The 26925-nt window shown below is 41.5% G+C and overlaps 1 protein-coding gene across 1 annotated transcript; it reads right to left on the minus strand.

Annotated features, from left to right (window-relative positions):
• Positions 1 to 87: 87 nt before the first annotated feature.
• On the minus strand, positions 88 to 26669 carry LOC311107167 (transport and Golgi organization protein 1 homolog). Its single transcript, XM_084149658.1, is given in 26 exon segments — positions 88 to 1570; positions 1701 to 2070; positions 2974 to 3039; positions 3218 to 3264; positions 3370 to 3441; positions 4230 to 4343; positions 4816 to 4904; positions 6412 to 6479; positions 6677 to 6875; positions 7061 to 7199; positions 7289 to 7379; positions 7503 to 7555; positions 9706 to 9787; positions 9972 to 10094; positions 10206 to 10310; positions 10426 to 10497; positions 10921 to 11031; positions 11152 to 11229; positions 11338 to 11426; positions 11557 to 11578; positions 11709 to 11840; positions 12873 to 13012; positions 24035 to 24809; positions 24811 to 24858; positions 24860 to 25326; positions 25865 to 26669. Coding segments are annotated over 26 exon segments (4662 nt in total). The 5' UTR covers positions 26667 to 26669; the 3' UTR covers positions 88 to 1262.
• Positions 26670 to 26925: the final 256 nt, after the last annotated feature.

The following is a 26925-nucleotide window of genomic DNA, read 5'->3' on the forward strand; positions in this document are numbered from 1 at the left end:
TACTGTAGCTGTTATTGATAGCATGTACAAAGAGAGCAAATTCAAGTGTAGGGTGTGGTCGACAGAAAATTCACTTAGTCATCATGATTAACCTTCAGTAACTCCATTTATGGCTTCACATACTGTATAAGGCAGAGCAGAGCCCAACTATACAATCATTTGACAGCCTTGATAACAGTGTACATCATAACATTCCAGATATGCCATTAATAATCAAATCAGTCAAGTGTTTTGGTAGCAGTAAATATTGTCTGTGGGTACAAAGAAACGCTCTGGGACCTACTCAGAGTTAAACAAATATTTCTCACCAAAGCATACATTATCTGAGCGCAATGATATAAATGTAATGCAAATACGGTCTTTAATCATGTGCAAGAAATATCAGGTTCTTTTTTTACTTGAATATAAATTGACAAATGTGATGCATCCCTGATGTAACATAAGAACAAAAAAAAGACAAACAAATGTGAAGGTAATATGACAGGTGTTCAGTTAGTGGGTGATTAATGGCTTTTCACATGTAATATAGCTATCCATACAAAACAAATACATTGAGCACTATCAGACATTTCCTTTAAACTAAAATGGATCTGAAGAGTTGTCATATGCTTCATATGAACAATAGATAACATAACTGCAGTACTTTTTACCAGCTTTATTAATAAAATATCCTAAGAATAGTAAATACATATCTGACTATCAATTTACACAACCTTCCTTTTCAGTTCATTCTGAAGAGACTGTTTTGGGAAGAGTTAAGATAATACGGTACTTCTGAAATGATTGATACATTTTTTAAAACATTTTTAGTCATTTAGCAGACGCTCTTATCTAGAGCGACTTACATGATCAATTAGGGTTAAGTGCCTTGCTTAAGGGCACATCAACAGATTTTTCACCTAGTCGGCTCGGGGATTAGAACCAGCGCAAGCAACCCAAAAGCTTGGGGCCCCTTTATTTTAAAAAATTTCCATAGGAAACCATGATAACATTGTGAAATTAATACAAAACCAACATAATACCCTTTTAAAAACTGAAAATCCTCAGTCATACAATATAAATGTTATTGCACAATAGGCCTTCTGGCAGAGTGGCAAGCCTCAGTCACTACTCAAACATACGAAACATAAGACATTGATTTTCTGATGCTTTAATAGGAACACTAACATTTAAGATACTTTAAGAAAAGATACTTTAAGAAAAATAAAGAGATGAATCGTGGTTGATTAAATGTAGCCGGGTCGTTAACGGTTGGTGGGTGTCTAAGGCTCTGCCATGGCAGAGCTGACTGAGTCCTGTGGGGCAGCTGTTGCCTGCTGGGAGCTGTAGTCTTGCCCCTGGCCCTGGGAGCCAATGCCGGGCTGGGGGCCCACAGAAGAGTCATGGCCATGGGGGGCCTGTGGCTGCATGGGGGGCTGCCCAGGGAAGTCTCTGGGGCCGCCGTGAGGAGGGTATGGGGCCGCCCAAGGGGGCAGGTGCTGGGGTGGGATGGAATGATCACGTGGTCCATAGTGCACGTAGGTACGTGGGGGTCCCATGGGTCGGGCCATAGGAGTGCCGCTGGAAACACCTAGGTAGAAGGGAAAACAAATATAATACCATAGTACCAACATAACAATAGCATTACTAACCACAACTGAAATACTAATAGCAAAGAGTCAACTTGAGGTAAAAGCTGGGGGCCAGAATTCACCACCTACCGAATGGGGGAGGCACCGGTCCATAGTGAGAAGGTGGAGGAGGGCACCGGTTGTGTGGGGAAGGGGGACTGTAAGCACCAGGTGGTGGAGGCCGATATCCGGGTGGGATCATGGGACCAGGCGGGTGTCCGTTAGGTGGTGGGGGTCCGGGAGGCATCATGCCTGAGTGTCCGTTGTCTGGTCGGTACACGGGAGGCATGAAGGGTGGGGGTGGGGGAGGAGGGATGTGGTGGGGGCCGGGGCCGGGAGGGGGACGGTAGCAGAGTCCGGAGGGATAGCTGATGATTGGTCTGAGGGGGCCGGGGCCTGAGTCGGGGGGGGAGCTGATGGGAGAGACCAGGAGGGAGCCAGGACCCTGAGGTCGAGAGTTCTGGAGGAACAACAAACAAGAAACATTAAAACGAAGAATAGCAATATGTCCATTGTGCTTGTAGCCCTGTTGCTGGCACCAACAGTGAAGACCCCTTTCATGTGATTCAAACAGTTTCGTTAGGTTAGAACAAAACAAACACAATCATGCACATGTGAGAAAGACAACAATAACCCACAATAAGTCAAGTTACACAGTTCCACAAGAATCACACTGATTTCAGAATCAGGACCGTTTCCACAAAGCATTAACCTCAAACACACACACAGCTTTAAATGATAACACATTTGAGATATCCATCATGTAGTTGTGCTGAAGTTAAGGCTTTGTAGAACAGTGACACAATTTCACTCAGTGGGGGTCAGAGGGAGGGTGTCTTAATGTAAGGAACATGTAAAAGCGCTTACAGACGGGCCGCGGTAAGCGGCGAAGTTATCAGACTTCAAATGGGAGTAGAGCGGCAAAACGCAAGCAGTTTTTCTAGTGGCTCGGGTCGTGGTACTCACTCCAGTGAGCGGCGCCGCTGGCTCGGCACTCAAGGCTTCAAAATATTAAATTAGCTGAAGTCTTGAGCGGCACATGGTTGACCAATGAGCAGAGTTCATCTTGCCAACCAATCAAACAATGTTTTAATGATAACCTTCGAACTGACAACAACCGGGGACCGCTGGTCTCTACAGGATTTTCTCGAGGTTCAATTGCCGTTTACCGAGGCCCGTCTGTAAGCGCCTTAAGACAAGTAACTACGCATGTCAGAATCCAGCCAGCAATGTTAAGTCTGACAACCATGTGAAGCCACTACCCAGCTGCCTGCCACTCCAGCCACTGATCCACAGCTGGGGTAAGCATGCTCACACACACATCCGCAATCCCTGCCACTGCTGCCTGGAACATAATACTCACTGCCTCTGGGTTCTCTGTGGAGGCCTGGGCCTCAGCCTGTGACTCTGACTCTAGTGGAGTGGTCTGCTTTAGTGCAAACACAGCCACATGATGGAGGAACAGGGGGGAGAGATGCACACACCACAGTAAGTACTGAAGGGGTTTCATTGAAACTTTCCTTCTCTAGTTCCATGTCACGTTTTCCCTCCTGACATGGTTACGTAATAAGGAAACAAATAAGCTGTGGAAATTGACTGAAACTTACCGAGCAGTCCAGATTGCTTAGTGAGGATGTACGTGGGGCCATTGTGTCTGTGGAGGAGCAAAGGGCAGAATGATTAGAGGAGATTTAGGATAAGGGCACAATTAGGGAATAATACTACATCAACCCTCAGTGACTACAAATATAATCTCTACCAGGTCTAGCAGCCACTGGGTGTTTGTGGTCAGGAGGGTAACGGCCGTGAGGGTCAGATGGAGGTCGTGGTCCTATTGGACACAAAATACACGGTGATGCCATATTCTCATCTTCTCGAATGCTAATCTTGGCTCTCCTGGTTGTCATTAGACACCTGACTCTAGACCACGTTGCTGGTTCATGCTACCATCTATTTATAGCAAAGTCTGGTCTATTTGCAGTCCGAGGAAAATGTTTGGTCATGTCATGGTAGGATATTACTCTTCTAGAACTAGAACACTTGCAGATAAATATTAATACCACATCTCATATGGTTAAAAAAAATAAAGCAAAGGCTAAAGCTTTTGTAACCTAATGAGTTTCCCCTTACATATGATCTCACAACAGCTGAACACAACAAAAACAACACCATAGTACTGGAAGAGCAAGAGGCGTTATTCCAAATTGTGAAAGCAAATGAAGGCATGGGAACATTCTGGATCATCTGGACACTCAAACACAGGTGAGAAAGATGGGTATGGCAGTAGAGGGATAAAAGATGGCAGTGAAAGAGACATGAAAGAATGTCATAGAAAATCAAAAAGGAAGTAATCAGAAGACAAAAAAAAGGAAGAGGAAAAGGTCAGAGGTGGGTACCAACTAGGAGCAGGATGAGAGCAGTAGGAAGAAAAATAAGGAAGGGAAATGATTGAAACACCACAGGGGAGGTGAAGAAAGGGAAAAAGGAAAGGTGAAAAAGAGAGCAGCGAGTCGGGGCATACAAGGGTGAACAAGGAGGGGTTTGATTGGCTGAGGGATGGTACTGCTCGGCCAATCAGAAGGGCCAAGGCTGTCCAGGGCGAGGGTTCAGGAGTCTCACCGTAGAGCTCGTTCCTTCGCCCCACGGGGGCAGAGGGGGGGCGCCCGGGACCCTCTATCATGAGAGGGGGGGACGGGGCACCGCCACTCACAGGTGAGGGCCCGTACGAATCACCTGTTTAGCAAAAGCATTTAACAACCTTTAAAACAACAAAACACACAACCAACACCACACAGCCAAATACCGCTGTCAGTCTCTCCACATTGGACCAGCTTCAAGGAATTCAAATCAAAACATCAGGAAAACATGCATTTCAGAAAGTAGAGATCAAACAGCAGATGGGGTATCAGACAGTCAAAACATCCAAGAACTAATCTGAAATGCAGTCACAGCTGAAATCCAACCGACAAGACAATAGAAATTAGCCCTGCCAGGTATGAAACACAGTGGGCAGTTCAGGAACGTTACAGAACGTTCAGATATAAATATATGATTCTCTGTCTTCAAGAATAGAGTCATTTCAGCCCTATTCATTTCATTTCTATCTGCAAGTTATATTCTGATGATTTTGCCTTACTGAATGCGCCACAGACGTGCCAGTCGCCAGCACGAAATAACAAAGGGAACTCTGAGGATTGGTTCTTACCTCGTCGGAGAGGCATGGGAGCCATCCCAGGGGTGGGCTTGAACAGAGGCCTACGGAGCTCATTCAGCTTGCTGGACATGTCAGTCAGTCTAGGGTAAAAAAGAGAACAGGCATTTAGCTTCTCAATACTGTACCTCCAAACCTAGACTAATATAGCTTACTGCATTTCAGGGCTCAAAACTGCGACCAAAACACTTGCATTTGCGACCCTTTGACTTGGCAGTGCGACCAATTTTAAATTGGTTGCTAGGGTGCCAGTGAATCTTTTTTAGCCGGTCACGTTAGTTTTTGGTTCACAATTTGCTTATTTTTTCTTTATTATTATATGATTGTGCAATTGACCAAAAATAGACCATATGAACGGATCTGCCTGTCCCCATTTTGAGTGAGCAATAGGTGAGAGGTGCATTCTAATAAGCACAACCATATGACCGTTGCTTAAAATGCAATTGCGGGAAAAATACAGTTTGCAAAGCAACTACTGTTGTTCTAGTTACAGAGAGGAGAGTCACTGCTTTCTGTGAGTATATAATTACATTTCTCACCTCTCAATATGGAGTTCATGGCACCACTTTACAACTGGAGTAGGCTATGTAGTATATGGTTTTGATGCGCCGCGGAGCGCGCCATTTGCGGTGAATAAGGCTACATCAAGTAGCCTGTATAGGCCTAGAGCTGGAAGGTTTTTGTAGGACATTACATTCGCTAATATATTAATGAATTAGCCTACATTGGCTATCTAGTAACATTATCATATTTAGAGTTAGCAATCTAGATAAGTGTTTTGAGTTGCCACATCCTCAGGTGGTGAATAATATAGCCTAGGCCAATATGCACAAAGTTGTCCAAAAATAAATCGGATCATTTTGGATTCTATTTCGACAGGTTGCACATCAAAATACCAACCATGCATTCCCTGGATATGTTAGATGAAATATCTTACTTTTTGAATCCTAGACTACCATCTCAGTTGTCTTACTTGTCACAGGATTATTTATTTTCTTATACTGGCTACTGTTGATAGTGTACAAAAAGAAAACTAGCATTCCTCTTGGCTGGCCTACTGTAGACATATTGACCTCTGCTTTGAAAAGCAGTCTGTCTTAAAGGGACAATGTCCTATTTTGAGATGTAAAAAAATATTTAAAAGACAGGCCTACTTTAGAAACAAAATTCTGCAATTAATGCAATGCAATTCTAACGAATAGAATAATGTCTTACATTGCAAAATTATATCATACAGCTTTTTAATACATCATTAATTAATATCCAAATGTAGCCTATTACTAGCTGAATATAGAGAGAAAGCATGCTTCCCAATGCATTTAAAAAACAGTTCACGTTGAACCCTGAGTAAATATATCCAAATCAATGTAGGAACACAAGGGCATGCTAATTTAAAAGATGGCTAGTCATTATTAGCCTGGTTCTGTATGGAATGCAGGTACATTATGGGACACAGGTCAGGTCACCATCTCTGTGCAGTGGCGAAAAATTGGTGCGACCAAATCATGTGCTGGTGCCATCAACTGAATAAGCCTAGAGCCCTGCATTGGTATAGCCCAATTGAGTCTGTTGTATTAGTGTTGCACTCACTTGTTACGAAGGTTAGTTCTTTCCTTCTTCTCGTCCAACAGAGCTCGCTCAGCAGCACGTGCAATCACCTAGAGAGAAGAAAGAGAGACATTTAAAATCTCCTGTTTTGGACTAAATTCACCTTACAATTTACTGGCCAAACAGTAGACTTAAAAAATGTTCTTGTCCTACTGTATGTGCCATCGGTGGGGGTTGAGAAATGAGAAAAATACACATTTCCATTGTTTCTGTAACAAATGGACTAATAAAGTTGTACTGTACATACCCAGCTCTCGTGGGATTTCTGCTCCTGCTCAATTATCTGGGCTTTGTAGGACTTCTCGGTCCGTTTCAGCTCGTCCTGGATCTCTTTGATGCGCTGCCTATGCACCTTGACCTCCTCCTCGGCCTCTAGGGCCTTGCCGTCCACCTCCGTCAGCATGTCTTTCTTGTTGCGGCGCTCAAACTCCTCCTTGGTCAGCTTCCTGAAAGGTGACACACAAATTAAATCAAACTCTCAATTTAAAGTGCATTTGAAAACCTCAAACTTCACAATAAAAGAATACAGTAAAAGACATTGAACAATGTTTTTTACATGCTGTGGTGCCACTGAGAACAAACCCTACAACGGTATTAACGCATGAACTGAACTGCTTCTGGTTCTACTTACTGCTGCAAAGCATTCTCCTTCTGCTGGTACATCTCGGTCATGATCTCGTTCTTCTGCTGCAGGGTGTTGTACTGGTTCTCCAGGTGGTTCCTGTCACTTTTCACCAACAAGATGTCATGCTCCAGCTGCTGATATTGTTCTGTGGCGATAACAAGTTGATAGTGTTTAGAGAGAAAAGGGAGTGATGCATTTCAAACTCTAGTTGCTGGGATAAAGTGCTTGACATACCTTCCAGCTCTTTCCTGGCCTTCTCTTTGTTCAGCAGCTTGGTCATGAAGCGATCGCGCTCTTCCTCCACGACAGACAGAGTGGTCTGGACCTGTGGTAAGTTGTGCCAAAAGTTAGCGTAAGAGTTGACACACTTCTTGGTTCTGAGCATCAGTTTTATTGGCTTTCAGGTACACAGAAATGTTGGTCCGTTCAAGAATGAACTCAGTCTTACCCGAGAGACGTCCATCATTTGCTTAATGCGGTTTTGGATGACGGTCTGCTTGTCTGAAATGGATCAAACATAATTGTAAACACATTACTGACACGTTTCAGGGAACTAGGCGTATGTCGTACGTCACTACTTCACAGGAGAGGCATTTGAATGTAAACATTTATCAAAATTAGTTTTTTGGCAGAAATGCCTTCTGGAACATGTGAACTTTCATGTGCCTTAATAACAAACTTGTATGCCATCTGTAAATACAAATACAATTGTTAAATTACGAGCCTAGTTGGTTTAGCCACGGAAAAAGACAGGAACCTTCCTGCCAGCCATGATTGGCTGAGATAATGGATGGGCTGGACATAATGAGATGAGTTTGGATTGGTCTGCCATGTAGCACGCTTCTGTCTATAACATGAGCTTCTCAGTATGTGTAGGTAATCCTTTCTAACTTTGCTTTTTTGAAAGATGCTCTCCACTTTCTGGAGAACCGAGCTTTGAAATCCAGTGGAAGCATAGTATGATAGCTAAGGAGATGGAGAAAATGTTGTTGTTTGATTGCAAATATGTGGAGGGAGTCGAAAAGAGAACACACAGAAAGAAGGCAGTTGTATAAAACACCCGTCTCCGGATTACATCTTCAAACTAAGGGCAACCATGGCATCCGTGACAGAGGGAGAAGTGTTCATCCATGTATTCAGGTAAGAGAGTCTAGCTAGCTACATTTTACGATATTCTAAGTTTCTAATTTTGTCAGAAATTTGTTTTCATTGCAAAATAAAGCTTACTGTTAGCCGGCTGGCTCGCTAGCTAACGTTACGTGTATGATCTGTGTAGTAATATTACTCGTATCTCAGAGCCATTTGCATCGCTAGATATAGCCTAATGTTAGCTAGGTAGCATTGAACCTAGTTGGTTAGTTTTAGCTACCAGCAGATTCATACAGGGTAGTAACGTTGAGTTGGAATTATGGTTAATTGTTTAGCTAGCTAGTCTAAACAAAAGACTCCACTATGCAAGTAACCATTTCACTGTACCGTTTACACCTTCTGTATCCTGTGCATGTGACAAATAAACGTTGATTTTATATAATGTGTGTGTTTACCAGAGATGGTAATGTGAAGAACATGACCGGCACAAAAGTCAAATTTGGATATAACGTTAGGCCAACGAGACAGTGTCCAAGTTCTAAAATTCTCAGGTAGAATGCCCTGCTTTTACTTCATCACACTCACAACCGTAAGCTATTTTCTGTAATTATCTCGCCCTTAACTTGTAAATAATGATCTTGTTGGGAGTTTATTTTCCTGTAATAATGAATACAAATTAGCTAAAGTTAAGACGTTGTCAGCTATATGATATGGTCATTATTTGAACTGGCTAACCAGCTAACTTAACATTAGCTAGCTGCTAACAAGCTAGAAACTAACCAAAACATTGTTTAGAAATGTGCTTTTAGTTGCCTGGTTTGCTAGATTGACATAACTAAATTCATTTTTAAACAGATGGGTTTATTGGTGTTCAAATACAACAGTTATGCTATTTTGGACCACCAGGCTGCTGATGTCATGCAGCCTGTTGTTTTTGTGTTTATACTTTTTCATAACGACAACGACAAGTTTGATGTCGGACGACAATAGAATGTTCATGATGTCACTGCGACAACTGTCTACAGACACGTCGATAGACGTAGTATAAACTACCCTTTAGTCTTGAAATCTTTGGTTGTTTAGTACACTACAGTACTCACTGTTTAGCACATGTGAATCCTTAAAGAGAGGGGTGGGGCATTGGCTTAAGAGGGTGTGAACGATGCTGAATGGGTATAGACAAAGAGGAGCTCTCCAGTAGGTGTACCAAAACATTAAATTGATCATTTTCTCAAAAGTGGGGTTACAAGTTTATCAACTTTCAAAGCAGAATTAATTTCCCATTGTTCTTCAACTGTAGTGTATGATATACAATTTTCTAGCTCTGAGTCTCTACTTTTATCCAATGTAAAAAACATAAGAGAAGGCTGGTGGGAGGAGCTATAGGAGGACTGGCTCACTGTAATGGGATAAATGGAGCGGAGTCAAGCACGTTGTCTCCATGTGTTTGATGTGTTTGGTACCATTCATTTTATTCCATTCTAGACATTACAAGGAGCCCGTCCTCCTATAGCTCCTCCCACCAGCCTCCTCTGATTAGGACACTGTGTCAGATGACTTACCATTAGAAGCTTCCCCGTTAGCCACAACTCCATCTTTCAGATCATCGCAGGCCTCCAGGTCTCCTAGCAGGTCAGACAAAACCTGCCAGAGAGGGAGAGAACCACCAATTATACACTACACTTTTCCCCTGGAATCAGTCAAGAAGAAGGATTTTTCTTAACATAATACAGGTGCCATGTTTCTTTGTCATCAGGGTGCGTTTGAGAAGGTGTGAAAAGGAATTGATGCGGTGTAACAATATCGTAACTTTAAAAAAATAACTCACCTCAACGTTGTGGTCCTTCTGAACGAGGGAATCCTCCAGGTCTTTCTGGGACTTCTGGTAGACTTTGATCTGCTCGCTCATCTCCCTGTATTTCTCCTCCCACAACTTGGCAGCATGGTGCAGCTGTAACAAGGACATGAGGTCATAAAGACAGTTCTATGCAGGCCCTGCATGGCCAATGAGTCCTACACATGAGGCTTCAAGTGTGAATCGTTGTTCTGTATTGGTACTCACTGAGAGGTTCTCCTCCTTCAGGGTGGCAATATCCTTCTCCAGAACCTGGCGCTGGACTTTCTGGGCATCTTCACGGAGCTTGGCTTCATCCATCAGAATGGTAGCCTACAGATTCAATGACAAGGATAATTAAAGGAAATGGACACTTTACATTTGATTGTTGCAATGTTAACATATTTGACATGTTTTCATTGGGCATGTTCACTTATATGAACTATACCTTTGAGAGTGCGTCCTGGGTCTTCTTCCTGCTGCGCTTCAACTTCTCAATGGTTTTGTCCATTTCAGACATCTATGGGCAAAGATAATGATAAGCATAATGACAACCATCTTTCTCTGTGCTCACCAACGAGTCATCCTATTTAGGCTAGTAGCTGGCTAATAGTAGCTGCCTATGCTGTCTACATCAAGAAGCAACTGCTCTCTAGGGTGGTTATCTCTCTCGTTTGCAGGCTGTCCCTTCCTCTCTGTAGTCAATTACCAAATTTTCTGCACTAAACTATGTTGAATATTTATTTGCCTGTTGAAAATTAAAACTTCCTACAACGTCTCAAAGTTTGTGCTTGATTTGATTTCTCTAGAGAAACGGCACATTGAGCTCACAGAATAAAACAAACTTAATTGAATTAAAAGAATTGAACAGATGTCAGACAATTGGTTGTTTTGAAACCAGGGAGAACATTTTTATTCCGGCTAATCGCTCAATACTACTCACCACATCTTCATGTTTCGCAGTATTGGCTCGCTCATCGTCAAAGGATCTGGCGAGTAAGTTATTTTCCTTGTCCAGGCGCTCATTTTGTCTCTCCATCTCTTGCACAATATTCTATTGGATAGAAAAATAAAATGGTGTGTCAATTCAAACACTATGGAAAACAAAAAATTTATAAAAAATAGTCAGCATGACAATGATGTGTGATCAAGATAATATTTCCTAGAGACTCACCTCCAGTTCCTGGATCTTCTCCAGAGATGAAGTGGCAGATTTCTCAGATTGCTTTTGCTTTTCTTTAAGTTCTTCGCCCTGAGGGGAACCCAGTAGAAATACATTATCAAAACATTGTTATGTCCCTTAATTCACGTTGAACCCAAAATTCTGGATCTTGGTCAGTGAAAAGTCTCTGCAACTTACCTGTTGCTGCAGTTCAGCGACCTTTTGGAGTATCTCCTTCTTCTCTTGTTCAAGCCTTTCCATCCTGTCCGTCATCTCTTTTTCAGTAGCTAATAAAACACATGACAAGAGTATGAATTCAGACATGGTTTACACGTGACAAGGACACCAGCCTGTAGGCAATATGAATGAGGATTCACTATGCACCATAAATTGCCAGAGAGAAGTAGAAGAACTTACTTAGATATGACTTGCTTTTGACCTGTGAGAAAGGGAAAAGAAAAGTGGCAGCAAACAGCCTCCTCAACAGTAGCATACGATACATCATAGAATAACATGAAGCATTCAGATGATGAAATTATGAAAGCAGTGACTGTACAACAAGGACTTACAGATAGAATGCTCCTCCAGAAGAGGAAGAGGAAGCCGATGACCCCGGCACCTGCAGTGACCAGCACGGGTTCCCAGGACACGCCGTAGAAGTCTGGACCTGGCTTCCATTGCTCTGGCAGGCAGGTGACCATCTGGGGAGACACACAGGCCCAATCAGTGTTACTACAGCACATGTCTGGCTTAGCAAATAAGTTGGGCAATAGTTGGGCTGAGATGACAGAGGAAAATCAGTGATGTTAAACATTGAACTAAACCATCAGGCATTACAGTGTTCTGTTTAAAAGCATGGCTAATGGTTATCCCACTGAGCACCCTCTCAGTCAATGCGAAGCACATCTTCAGATCAAATCAAGGTGGGTTTAGAAATAGACCTAGCCTATAACCCAGTTGTTGATCAAAATCAATAAAGAGAGAATATTTGCCTTAACCTTACGTAATCAATGGGGATTGGATTGGCCTGGAGCCCTAACACTGTCCAACCATGGAGACCTTTGCACAATGCACGTGGCATACAGGCACAACACAGAACTTCCATCGCAGTCGCTCAGTGAAATTCAGGGATTAGCTAAATGAATCACCACATCATGGATCTAACTAACAAGCCTTAGGCCTAGGATTTAGAGTGCAAAATATTACATTGTGTGCCCTTTCACCCTGTAAGATGGGCAATAAACAAAACAGATTATTGCATAACATCACTAGACATGAGCCACATGTATATTTAAATGGCCTGTAACCTCAGGTGATAGTTATGCAAGGGGAACATGTCAAAGTAAAATTCAACAACTTGAAGACAACTCTCTATCTGATACACAGATAGAGGAAGAACAGATACTGCCAGTCTGGTAAGTGTGACATTTAGTTTTCTATGAGGAAGAGGGCTGGCAACTTCCACTTTGAAAACATCGAAACTAAAGAGCAATCTAGTGATCCATTCTAGGCTGCAACTATTGGGGAAACGCATTAGGTATTGGAGGACAAGATCATTCCCCAAGACATTGAAGCTGCCAACATGATTCAGTTTCAATGTAGCTAGCAAGCCAGCCAGCCATACGGCGGCCTAAGACTTGACTAGCCAGCTAGCTACAATAGCTATTATAGAAAGAGTTCAACAAGATATCCTCCATACATTGGCAGTATCAACACTGTAGCCAACTACTTACATATTGAAGTTCCGTTAGAAATAATACGTAGAAGACAGACAGTTGATCAGATTCTGTCATCAGGGGCAACGTGGGTAAAGGGGTTGTTTCTTCCGAATCCATCGCGACGCTACCGTACGTTAGTTTGACAGCTGAGCTGGCTATCTGATGTTAACTAGGCTATTCAGAACGCTGAATAAAATATGATTATTGCATCACAATATACATTCTGATTCGGGTTTATCACGTCTTTGTTGGATAGAACTAAAACATTCCACAAGTTTACTGACAAGTGAGCGCAAATTCCCACTCGATTTCTCCATTTAATTTGCCTATCTGACTCCCGCAGATTTATTATGATACCTCAAAAGAACATGTAGATTATTTTTCAAGCACTGGGTACTGTCAAAGTCGCGTCAATTCAAATCTGGTATTAGGAACAAAAGAGGTCAACACGACTTCTAAGGTATACTAGTTATTTTAATTAATGCAAAAACCTTCAATGGTAAATATGATGTTTCGTATATACGGGCTCTCTGATATGTCTCGCAGGACACTCCAGAGAACTAACTCATTGTTCCAGAAAACAATACCCAAATACTCTGACAGAGGAAGTTTCCCACTTCTCTGCTGGCCAATTAGAGTAAAGACTTGAGTGGTTTAAACTTTCTCAGCCAATCCGTTGATGCAGGGGGTTGGTCTCATCTCTTCGGCGCCATTTGTTACACACTTCAGGCAGGCACAAGATTATCATAACAACCTATCATAGTGAGAAGAGCCAGCTCCCTTAGACATCATTCCCATGTCAAAGGAAGACTCATAAATCACAATGAACTATTATAGTCTAGCATTTGAAGACACAATCCTTATCTTCTCTTCACATCAATTACAGCCTGCCAGGTGTCACAGCCTACATTAGCCCAGTCAAGACTGCATTCTTTCTAAGTTAGTCATCCCATCAGTTTAGGAGAATAATAAATCCCTAATAGTCCCCCTTTTCACACCTCATAAGGTGTGATTCAAAAAACAAGAAAATACTGATTGTCATTCATTATTAATACAATACAAACAAAAAATCACACTTTTATTAATAGGCCATAATGATACTAAAAAATGCAAACCCTCAGTCCATCTACACCCCACTTGCAAATTGTTACCAGTCATCAAAGAACTTCAAACCATAAAACACAGGATTAATAAAACACAAAAGATAAGACTATTAAAACATAAAACACAAACAGAGAAGTATATTTTGGCCCTCTTTAGACACCCTCTAGTGTCACTCCACCAAGCCTGGTAGGTCATATCCTCCATTCCTAGGTTGGAGTCCAGGATTGGGCCTTATCTCACCATCTGTGGGAAATCACCTTCTCCATCTCCTTTCTCACCAAACCTCAGACACAGGAAATAAGACAACATCCACAAAGAACAAGTATACCCATAGAAGCTATAACTTCACCCAGAATAGTTACAACAATAGTTTTCCATTTATCAAATATGTTATCAAACCAACCGTTTATGGAGCTATCAATATCAGATCTCTCAGCCAGTTTGTTTGTCAGTGTAGTTACTCCCATGAAGCTCTTTTGTCACTGACCCGTCCGGTGCTATATTGTTTGAGGATGAAAATACAGCACATAGATCCAAACAGAACACAAACTCCACCCCGCTCAGCCAAAAGCATATCTAAAGCTATTCTATTCTGCCTTGTCATTAAGATAGTTGCCGCTGTCTGCTCATCTAATCCCTTTATTGCATCATAAGTGTGGTTTATAAATCTTTGCTGGTTATAGTAAATATAATTTATCCAATCTACGTTTTTATTAATTGTTGACCACCAAAAAAAATACTTGATTCAAACTCAGCTGCGATCTGATTCCTAGCTTTGAATTTTTCTGGAACCTCTCGAGTTACTCCTATCCCATCAAAGGATCCTTTCATCAAAGGATCCCGGGAGGAGGTCCTACTTTCTATTTGACAACTCACCAGTCTCTGACACGTTTGATTGTTTGCGAATGTAGGTGAGTTCACAATCAGTTATCACCACACAACCATCAGATGTCAGCACGGGCCTGGCTTTAGTTCCTACAATCCTCTGGCTGCAACAAAGAGGAAAGATTAGTCATGTTTTCTTTCAGTTGTGATATTCTCTGTGTAGGAGCAGGAGCTAAGATGCCCTACTCTGTATCCTATCTTACTAGTCCTAGAAAAACAATTAGAATCCCCTGAGACTTCAAACGTAGGCAACCTAGGTCGGAATGACTTTGTTATCGGGGGATACTGATAGTTTAAGTTACTACAATACTCTTTCACCCCATTCCCAAGTAGCTTGTATGGAGGATAAACCTGTTTTTGCATACTTCAGACATTCAGACAGTACCTACCCTTCTATGGGTCGCACTGCCATTTCTGGTAATTCCCTACCCTCACAACACTACACCTGTCCCCAAACTGTGTATGGAGATCTACATATCCCCCACGCTCTCGATATGAGCAACTACATAGTCCCAGGATGTACACGGCGACACACATACAGTGATGTCCTCCCCTAAAGTCCCTAATCTTCCCCTTTCCCTACGTCTAGCTGTCTCCTATGCCTTCATAGACTGTGCTCAGGTATTATTCTATCAACTTGTTTAAGGTTAACTACTACTTTTGGCTGATCAGAAGGGTTTGAGTGTGTTAGGAATATGGCCCCCACAATCAGACAGCTACCTACCGTCAGGAAACCTGTGAATCCCCACCCTTGCCCTGAGAACATGTCAGACGCCAACCCATTACTTCACCTTCTACCAAACTCACACAGGGATGATCAGACAGGGTAAGGGAATCTTCGTTAAGGAGCCAACCCCCGAGCCCTAATGGTGATCGGATCTTTCTCCTAACTCTGTGTTTGTTCATCAGGTGTAACTGGGTTTACCTTTTTGCAGTGTGTGACATGCACCCAGATGGATCTAATAGGACTTGATAGGGCCCTTCCCAACAGGCCTGCTTCCAGTTTTTCTTCTTTTAGGGACTGGATCCACACCCAGTCTCCTGGTGTGATAGAGTGGGTCACCTTCTCCTTTAGTTCACCTGTGGGGCACAAAACCTCTGACATACGGGTGTGGTTAATAAACTATCTTCACACATACATGTTGAGCTCTCAATTTCTATTGTTGTTTTTTCTTTTTAAGTAATTGTATTTATTTAATCCTATCATTCCCCCTTTTTGACACATGATTTGCCCATGTGTCAATATTACCTTTCTAAACCATTCCTTATGTAATTTATCATCCTATTGCCATGCCTTTCATTTTTGGGATTATCTTTTGCTTCTTTATTGCTCCTCCCACTTCCTTTGTCTTTTATGGCAGTTAAATTCAACTTTCATCCAGTTCAGAATCAATTAGTAATCCAATCAATCAATCTCTTATCTTGTAAAAACACTTATGTTTAGTTCAAACTCTGTTCTACCCAGGCTCTCCCGGGCTTGACCTGAAGACTAATTGTTGGACATGACAAGTCTATTTCTTAGGTCACCTAAGTCTTCTGTCTAGCAACAAAGAATAAAAATATCTATGTTCATGATTAACCCAGTTATATCTAATAGCCCACCAAAAAACCTCATCATCTTTAAATCACTACCAATGTCATATCCCTCGTTACTCTCTACCATTTGGATAACATCCCTGATGTATGTATGTCTCCTTAGAGTTCCAAATTACTTTACCATGGGCTACCATTGCCTTCCCATAGCTAAGATCACTTAATTTACCCGTATACAGTACATAATGGAGTACGCAAACTTTACAGCACTTTATCATTACCAATTCTTTTTGCTCACTTTGTGTCCCTGTTCTGCCAGGAAGGTTAACAATTGGATTGTATCCCTCTTACATCCCTCCTGAGTGGGATTAGCCAATAGAATATCATCTACATAAACTAACATTTGCTTCCTTCCCTAGGTTCAAACTTTCCCACATTTTTTGTTATAGCCTGGGCTAAGATTGTAAGACTTTCTGAAACTAACTGTAAGTCCATGACCATCCTCCAGTCGGCGCTAGGTGCCTTCTTTCTAACAGGAAAATATTGGAGAGTTGCATTGTACCACATCTCCAGGAATTATCACCCCTCCCTTAAGTAAATGCTCAAATGTAGGTGTTATCCCTTTTATTGCTTCTGGTTTCATAGTATATCATTTTTGGTATGGTCTATTATCGAATCGAGGAATCACTTGTACTGGAGCTACCCCCTTAATTAGTCCTACATCTGTTGTCCTTATGACCATAATTTGAACGGAATTGCTTCTAACTCAGCCTCCTGTTCCTGAGTTAAGAAAATCTCTTTCTGTCATCCGTTAAAACTTATCTCCAGATGGACACTGGGCTGGATTTTTGCTCTCCAATTTAACTTTATTCTATATCTCCCAGTGGAGTGGCCATACTGATCCCCAATTGGTGTATTCTGCCAGTCAGTAATGTTTTCCCCCTGTTTTATCCATATTACCTAGTGATAACCATTCCTCTGAATGTTCTTTCACTAGGACAACATGGGGGCTCCACCTTTCTCTGTACAGCCTCTGGCTCTGTGAACCCATTTTAACCCAATTTGAAAAAACAACAATCACAAAGAAAGAGATGAGCTAATCTCCCTCTCCTAGTTATAATCTAAAGATGGTATTACACACAAAACATGATAGATATTCCCAGTCTTAACCCATCAATAATTGTTTGTATCATTCTAATTCCTCCTAACTAATCCATTAAACCACTCAAAATTCCTCGAGTATACAATGATTATTTAATTGATTACCCTAACTCTGCTACATGTGATCTCATCTGAAATGATCCATTTATCAATTATTTATTCAACCCCCTAGGAAAACCTGTCTTCCCTTCTATTGTTCCTGTCCTCCCTGTAAATGTCATATTTGAGTTTTTAGCCAATACAATCACGGTTACATCAAATGTTCCCTCATTTAATGGTATTTTCTTCCTAATATAACTTCCCTAAATGAGATTAAATCCCCTGCCTTCCTCTACTATCCTTATATCATTACTGGATCAATGATAATAACCGTAACAACTATCAACAACAATTGTAATAACTATTTCACATTAAATTGTGTCTTTTTTTCTGATTATGCTACAATTGTAGCCTATTCTATCGCCCCAGTCCAAAATATAAGTCTATGTAACAAATCCATAACCCACTACAGGCTGGCGCTATTCCCCAGCACAACAGCCAATGCATACTTTCATCCTAACCAAAATAAATTATCGTTTTATAATCGTCCAATTATTTTGTATTTTTCCCGCTAACCCATTTCAGTTCGCTATTCAATTTATTTAACTGTTCTCTCTGATTAGGCCCTAATTAATAAAACAAATACTTGCTATCGTTGGTAACATATTTTCATAGACTTTTCTAGAATACTTCTATTTAAGCTATCTAATTCAATCTTTCACATTTCTCAATCCACATAGTAATTTAGGTATATAGCCCCACTGCGAAAGCTTTGTCTACTGTCCCTACCTGTGTTCGAACCAGGGACATCGCCAGTCACTTCACACCATCTGCGATGCTCTCAAAGTAACCACTCCCAGTTCATTCATAGAGCAAGTGACGTCACCAAATGAAAATCGCAGTAGCTTTCACCTCAGCAAAAAACTCTCTCTCCTTTTGATTCCCTATTGTATAAGTTAGTTTTTCTATTTAACCCCTAAACACGCTCGCTACAAATAGTCCATTCAACATTACCAAACCAAATACTCATCGTACCCATTCAATCAACACATCAGCCGTGTAATTTACACTCATAAATGCAGATTGTTACTCCATGCCTTGAAATGATAAATAGATTTCCACCAATAGCATATTACAATGATTTCTCATTTTACCCTCTGACACAAAATGAAGTTCCCTCACTGTACTACGTTAGCTCTACCATGATAATTAGTTCAATTTAACCCTCTATTTGTTTTGTATTATATTATACATTACGTCTAAAACAACATTACTTATGGTCAGTTTATTCCGCCATCATATTATCCAACAACGCCACAATCTTAAACTCATATGGGGCGGCCGACAGTTTAGTGACCAATAGCGCCGCGCCAACAACCGAGAGGTCGCCGGTTCCAATCCCCGAGCCGACCAGGCGAAAAATCTGCCGATGTGCCCTCGAGCAAGGCACTCAACCCCAATTGTTCCCATAAATCGCTCTAGACAAGAGCGTCTGCCAAATTACCAAAAACGCACATGTAAATATTCTCTACTTTCTCACCCAACACACGTCTACGCTCGGTGAGCAAGTTTAGAACACTCTCTCGTCAGATACCCACATGCGTTCCCAGCCATCTCCCAGTCTTTTCATGGCTCCAAAAGCCACACTTTCGCTCTCTCCAGCCCCTCCCCTCGCAACTCTACCTTTTTGAGGAGCTGTGAGGAGCTGCTTCTCGTCCCAGCGCGCCTCCAATATTCCGCCGTTACTCAAAGTACTCCAGTCCATTTATTTAAATCAAATAATTCCCACCTAATTAGTTAAAGTTGGTGCACGTTTATAAACCGAATTATTTCGGTCTAATTGTTTAACCAGTATTTTGCACGGTCAAACATCAAACGTTAAATCAAATAATAAACCAAATAGCCCAAACCAAGCACCTAAAACCAGTATTATTCTACGTCAAACATCAAACCTCAAATCAAATATTAAACCGAATTGTTTCGACACAACTATTCAAAAGCAGTATTATGCTTTTTCAAACACCAAACGTTATATTTCAAATATTTCAGTTCAAACGTTTTAGTTCAGTCACACAATTCATCACTTTAGCTTTATGTTCCCAATTGTTTTTAACGGGTTATATGGTTTAAGCAACCACAAATCCAACAGTTATTCCCAAATTATACCGTTTGGACAGCCACAGACGTCTTAATATACAGGTTTATTATTTTTTAATAACCCCTATTCACTATTTTATTTCGTCTGTGATCATTCGCGCACTCATGCATACAACACCCAGTGTCCCCCTGACTCTATCCGTATCTAGCCTTTTGATACGTGTCAGTAGCGTAACACTATCTAAAATTTAAGTGGCCATTATGATCCTAGCCATATCTTCAGTGGATATGTGCCACAACGTTACACTTTAATCAATTAATCCCTGTATCTCACGGTTCCACCATTTGTGGTCCAGAGACTTCAGTATTTTCCTCAGAACCTAGCCATATCTCTTCTGGATATGTGTCTCAGAAACAATACTCAACTAAAATTTTGGCGCTCCTCTGATCCTGGCCATATCTCGATGAATATGTGTCAGTAGTCAACGCCCTTAGCCAATAATTCCCTGTATCTCCAGTTCTCACCCCTGGTGATCCTAGCCTGGAGACTTCAGTATTTTCTCAGAACCTAGCCATATCTCTTCTGGATATGTGTCAGAGAAACAATACTCAACTAAAATTTTTGGCGCTCCTCTGATCCTAGCCATATCTCTTCTGGATATGTGTCAGTAGCCAACGCCCTTAGCCAATAATTCCCTGTATCTCCAGTTCTCACCCCTGGTGATCCTAGCCTGGAGACTTCAGTATTTTCTCAGAACCTAGCCATATCTCTTCTGGATATGTGTCAGAGAAACAATACTCAACTAAAATTTTTAGCGCTCCTCTGATCCTAGCCATATCTCTTCTGGATATGTGTCAGTAGCCAACGCCCTTAGCCAATAATTCCCTGTGTCATCCAGTTCTCACCCCTGGTGATCCTAGCCTGGAGACTTCAGTACTATTTCCCGATCCTATCCGTACCTAGGCTTCTGGTACGTGCCGGTGAAACAATACTCTACGGTACCAAGGTTTAAACATCACATCTACCAAAGGCTTGCATGTCACAATATTGTGCTTATCTACTCATAATAGTTTCATAATTTAGTTCACTTACATCAGACAGGTGTTTCACAAAATTAATTTGGATAAAGCCAATTTGCAGATCTTTGGTTATTTAACAACAGGTATCTGCTTACCTTTTTAGAAGCCCGGGCAGTTTGTGAAACACACGGTTCGATTAAAGAGTTGACCAAATGGGCCGGACATTTACCCAGCGAAGTCCCTTCTACCAGACCGCGTCGGGGTCACCAATTGTCAAAGTCGCGTCAATTCAAATCTGGTATTAGGAACAAAAGAGGTCAACACGACTTCTAAGGTATACTAGTTATTTTAATTAATGCAAAAACCTTCAATGGTAAATATGATGTTTCGTATATACGGGCTCTCTGATATGTCTCGCAGGACACTCCAGAGAACTAACTCATTGTTCCAGAAAACAATACCCAAATACTCTGACAGAGGAAGTTTCCCACTTCTCTGCTGGCCAATTAGAGTAAAGACTTGAGTGGTTTAAACTTTCTCAGCCAATCCGTTGATGCAGGGGGTTGGTCTCATCTCTTCGGCGCCATTTGTTACACACTTCAGGCAGGCACAAGATTATCATAACAACCTATCATAGTGAGAAGAGCCAGCTCCCTTAGACATCATTCCCATGTCAAAGGAAGACTCATAAATCACAATGAACTATTATAGTCTAGCATTTGAAGACACAATCCTTATCTTCTCTTCACATCAATTACAGCCTGCCAGGTGTCACAGCCTACATTAGCCCAGTCAAGACTGCATTCTTTCTAAGTTAGTCATCCCATCAGTTTAGGAGAATAATAAATCCCTAATAGTACCAAAACAAACTAAGCAAATATAGAGAGGATATGACTCTCACAGTCTCAGGGTAGGCTATCGTCCCTCAACTACATTTATATTAACCTTTAAAAGTAAGTCAAAATTGATCAAATAAATGTTAATATAAATGCCTAGTTGAGGGACGACGCTATGGGTTGGCTATCCTTATTTTATTTTTTTCTGTTCTCAAAATAGTAGCCACTCTACTATCAAGGTCCAGGGAAGCCCGGTAGTGAACATATTTGGGAGGACCATCAATGATGGTAATGATCCAAGTCACATGCCATTGCAAATGAAATGACAAAAAAGCATTGCAACTAATTACAGGCCAATACCAAAGACATGAACCTCTTTCTGCCTATTCTTACAACCCATAAAAGTGATGTTGGTCAACTGTGCTGGTCCATTCCATATTCAGGGTCAATATCTCCCCAAGTATTGCCTTTATTGTTTAAAATTATCTATATCCCCCCCCCCCCCATAAATAATATTCAGATTTTCCCCAGTACTGTTTGAGGCCTACTTAACTACATGATTCTAGGGATGTGAGGCACTGAGCCTACCAAAGATTTTGTACCTGAACCTCATTTACGTTCTCTTTTACCATTTTGTTTAATTTCACTTTGTTGTCACTAGCAATAGATTGTATAGATGTGTCACAGTCCCCTTTCAGACTAAATCCATTTTACAATGGCTGTACTTGAACTCAACATGATTCTGAGTTGCATAGAAAAGTAGCAGATGCTACATCCTTTTGACTATCTGGAGATAGGCCAATACAATCATTGCTTGTTTACTGTTATTTGGTGATTTACAAAAACAAAAGTGTTTGGGGTTTCTTGTGCTGTGTGACACATTCCTCACCATATTTACGTTTCACTGCATTTCTCCTCCCCCCTCTGTGTTTGGTGTTTTTGTATCAGTTAGTTTATTGTCTTTGACTGTTGCACTGACTAAAGTTTATGCTGTCATCCTCATCTCCTATCTCATTACATATGGGTGACGGCTCAAAGGATTGGTCAACTCAACCTTGTTCCTCAATCTGATTAACAAAACTGAATGTTACCTCTATTCTTGTCCCACATATTCCTAAAATGTTTGATACTACGTTTGGTGACAATGGGTTTTCCAATTGGCCATTGCAAAGTTTTGCCAACTTCCTCCCAAAATTCGAAATGACACTTTTCATTATGCTGCATAATGGAATGTATTGCCATTGAAATAGCATGATAATTCCCCTAATTTTTTTGAGTCTTAACTTTCTGATCCTCCACAACATCCCTGCCACCCCATACAATTTATGTTTCAGATTTGGTGGTTCAACAGCCTTATTTTCATTCATCTGTTTTGTCAAATTATTCTGATCTATGCATTTATCAGTAAGGTCGACTCCACAGTTAACTCTTATCACCATAGACAACAGCGTCACTATCAGTACCTTTATAGCTATGGTGATAAATGGCACTGCCAAGGTGGAGAGAAGGTCCAGGAAGATAGAAATCATTGTAGAAGCGGCGGAGAGGTTCCTGGGGCTGAAAGATTTCTCGACGAAGGAGTTACATGGAATATTGTCACAAGCCGTACCACCGTCTCAGGCCCTAGAGCCTGAGAAGGGAGATATGGAGAATTGAAAGAAGGAAGAAATAGGAGTTTTGTTTTGTCAATGTACTATTTTTATTTCGGTGGATTAAGTTAGTTTCCCTATCACGTATGGATTTTATTTTTACCTTGTTTTGGTTTCAACCCATCCAGTTGGCGGCGGCAATACACCTTTTTAGGTTGTAGTCCACCATAAAGCCCACAGAAGAAGAAGAAGAAGAAGAAGAATACAGTGTATTGCAGCATTTTTTTTTTTTTTTTTTTTTAGTAATTTAGCAGACGCTCTTATCCAGAGCGTCTTACAGGAGCAATTAGGGTTAAGTGCCTTGCTCAAGGGCATATCGACAGATTTTTCACCTAGTCGGCTCGGTGATTAGAACCAGCGACCTTTCGGTTACTGGCACAACACTCTTAACCACTAAGCTACCTGCCGCCCTATTTGACCTTGGACCATGTTTTGAACCGCACATTTAATGCAAATACCACTTAAATAGGAACAAATATGAATCATTGTTAATGTTTAGACAATTATTTTTGTCATGAATAAATTTTGTCAGGAATGTCTTCTCTTCCTCCGCATCAGACATTTCCCCATCTTTTGAAACATTCAGAGGTTCAAACAGTGAGTACATTTTCATGCATTGCAATCTCACTGGCATTGTCAGGATGTGTATTTGTTCTGTCAACAGACTACTATTTACTTTGTTGTACTTCTTGGGCATTTCATAAATACAGCTTATTATGCAAACCAAATCTCCAGGCATTATTATCATGTCATTAGCAATGTATGACACTTTCCAAATATGCATTTAACAAAAGGTTTTAATTCTCCTGTACTCTGACATTAACTTAAACTGATTTTTAAAAAGCAATATTACCTGTGTCCGGGTGTAGTTGACTGCCAACTGCCAAGGGAGCACTGTTTCTGGCGTTTGAGTACTTCTGACTCAGGGTGAACACCAACTCCTGGAAGTCGTCCAAGATGGCAGCTTCCTCAATAAACTCACCAGCCTCCTGCTGCAGGTCAGTGTTCTCCTGGGCATCCAGCATCCTCTCAATCTCATCCAGGATTGGTGTTTCAGAGGCTTCCAAAATGGCCTCCAGCGCCTTTTCAATGTCCTCACTGGTGTTTGTCTGGGACAGCCGGGCAGCCTTCAGCTCCTGCTCCAGGTCAGAGAACAGGAACTCCACCCTAAAGAGGTTCTGAAGACCCAGAATCTTTTGGAAGCGCTCCATATCCTCCTCCTTAAAGTGGTCTCGCAATAGTGTCAGCCTCAACACATCGTCACTGTATTTCGGCTCTTTGCTTGGGAAGGGATCCGGAACCTTCTCTTCAAGTGAGGGTGTGTGGCTTTCAGCATCCTTCTCAGTCTCATGCACCTTAGGTTCTATGTCAATTGCCTTGTCGTGTTGGACCACATCCAACACATCACTGGATACAACATCGGTTTGTGTATCATTATTGGGTTGCTCTGACCCAAATTCAGATAGACTGTCTTTGTCCTTTTCATCACTGTGCTCAGTTTTGGATGAACACAATGATGCATTTTCATCCTCCAGCAACTCTTCCTCAATCTCTTCCCCCTCTAGGTGTATTGAATCCTCCTCCTCTATGAGGAGTTCTTGATGGCTCTCTTTCACCATTGTTTTTTTTACTTAGATCTGGGACCTTCTGGCATGGTTCTCGAAATCGTCTGAAAAGCCTGTTTCAATGTATTATCTACTTGTGACTCTTCGACAGCTTGTTTCTGCTCTGATTCGTTAATTTTACTATCAAAGTCTGAGAGCATGTCTGTCTTTGAGAGCTGTTTAGGGACTGGGCTGTCATCTACTGTAAGGTTCTCTGCTAAAGCCTCCTCAGTGTGTTCAAAGGGACTTGCCTCATCAGCAGGAGGTGTTGAAGGTTCAATGTCACCTTCTTCAGATTCATCCTCAAACTGCAACGTCTGGGAATCCTCATCAGGTACTTTGACAGCATCCTCACTGAAATTAGAGTCTGCAGGTTCCTCAAAGATTAGCTCATGTGGCTGTTCTGCTTCCTCTGACTCCTTGGGTTCTTCAATTTTGGGAGACTCCTCTGGTGTCATTTCACCTTCGTCATTATCCTCGTCATCTTCCTCTGAACCGGCAACATGAGCTATTCTTTCCCCACCACTGACAATGTTAAAATCTGTATCACCAAATGAAGACCACAGGTTATTGTCCTTGGAGTCATGTTTATGTGTATGAGGTACCTCTGATAGACTGTCTTCCTCATCTGTCTGATCAGATTCCGGAATGTTCTTGTCAGGGTATCTGATGCGGATGTGGTGCGGAATCAAGTGCAGGACACAGGAGCTAAGTCAAACCAGTCTTTACTTGAAAAGACAAAATAACAAACGGGTCTAACCAACCCGGAGGCGAACAATACGCAACAGTGCGTAAAACACAAAACCGACCTCGCACGAAAACAACAGTGCGACGGTACACGCTAGCGACTGGCAAAAAGTGAACAGCACTAACAGACAGGTGAAACCAATTACACACAACACATGACAGAAACAACGAGAACTTATAGGACACATAATCAACACTAAACATGAACAGGTGTACCAAACAGACCAAACCAAACAAACATCGAAAACAAAGAACGGTGGCAGCTAGTACTCCGGAGACGACGACCGCCGAAGCCTGCCCGAACAAGGAGGAGGAGCAGCCTCGGCCGAAACCGTGACAGTTCTTGTGTTCCAAATTAAAAGGTTCTTCAGAAAAAGCCAGCAATGGAGTTTCCCTGAGATGATAATCACTTTCCTCATCCTGCTGATATTCAAACTTGTCACTTTCCTCGTCCTCCTCGTCATATGGAGTCACCTTCCAAGTGTCCTCATCATCAGAGGTGACAGCATCAAAAGTTAACTCAGGGATAGGTCTGCCTTCTGAAAAACCATCAGGTGCATTCTTTAACTCAGGATCATCTTTGGATAGAGGTTCTGAGGGGGTTTCTTTGGTCTCACCTACCTCTGGTTCAACAACACTGTCCGGCAAAGAGTCCTCTGTCCTCTGCTGATCTTTCTGAAGGTAATCTTTGATCCTCTCAGCTGTGGTCTCAAGTACAGTGTCAGATTCCACTCCCTTTGTGTCAAGAGTTTCAGGCTGAGGCAGAGAGGACTCTAAAGGCTCAAAATGTCTCAGATCTTCATAATCTGAAACCTCCTCTACAACCTCATCTGGAACCTCCTCTACAACCTTATCAATGTCCTCAGGAACATCCCTATCAATCTCATAATTTTCTGACAGTGTCACTTCAGGTGGAGGCTTATCCACTTCCACTGTGGTGCTCTCAGCACTTTTGGTTAGGTCAAAAGTATCTGTGGTTACTTGCACAGATTCCTCCTTGTCTGTTAACAATAAAGAGGAGCCTAACAGTGAATCAATGTCATAACTGTCAAACTTATCGTGTCCAGTGTCAAAGCAAACAAAGTTGGTTTCCTGAAAAGAAAAAGAAGACATTGTTTGAGTCATACTACCCATTTCAGAAAGAAGTTCAGTCATTCCAGATACTTGCTTAAGTGATGATACATTGGCAGTAGTGAAATAGGCCTAAATCAATTTACCTCAGAAGGAACCTCCAATTCTTTTTCAGTGTATATGTGATTGATTACAAGTTGGTCCTTATTGAAGTAACCAAAGCGGTTACCAACCTATTGTACGAAATTGCAACAAAAACAGAGAACGAAACATGATGTTAACAAAACAGAAAATGCTTCAACATTCCTTCTAGACTGCAATG

The sequence above is a fragment of the Coregonus lavaretus genome (genome assembly GCF_964263955.1).
Source record: "Coregonus lavaretus genome assembly, chromosome: 31".
In the NCBI taxonomy this organism is placed as follows: Eukaryota; Metazoa; Chordata; class Actinopteri; order Salmoniformes; family Salmonidae; genus Coregonus; species Coregonus lavaretus.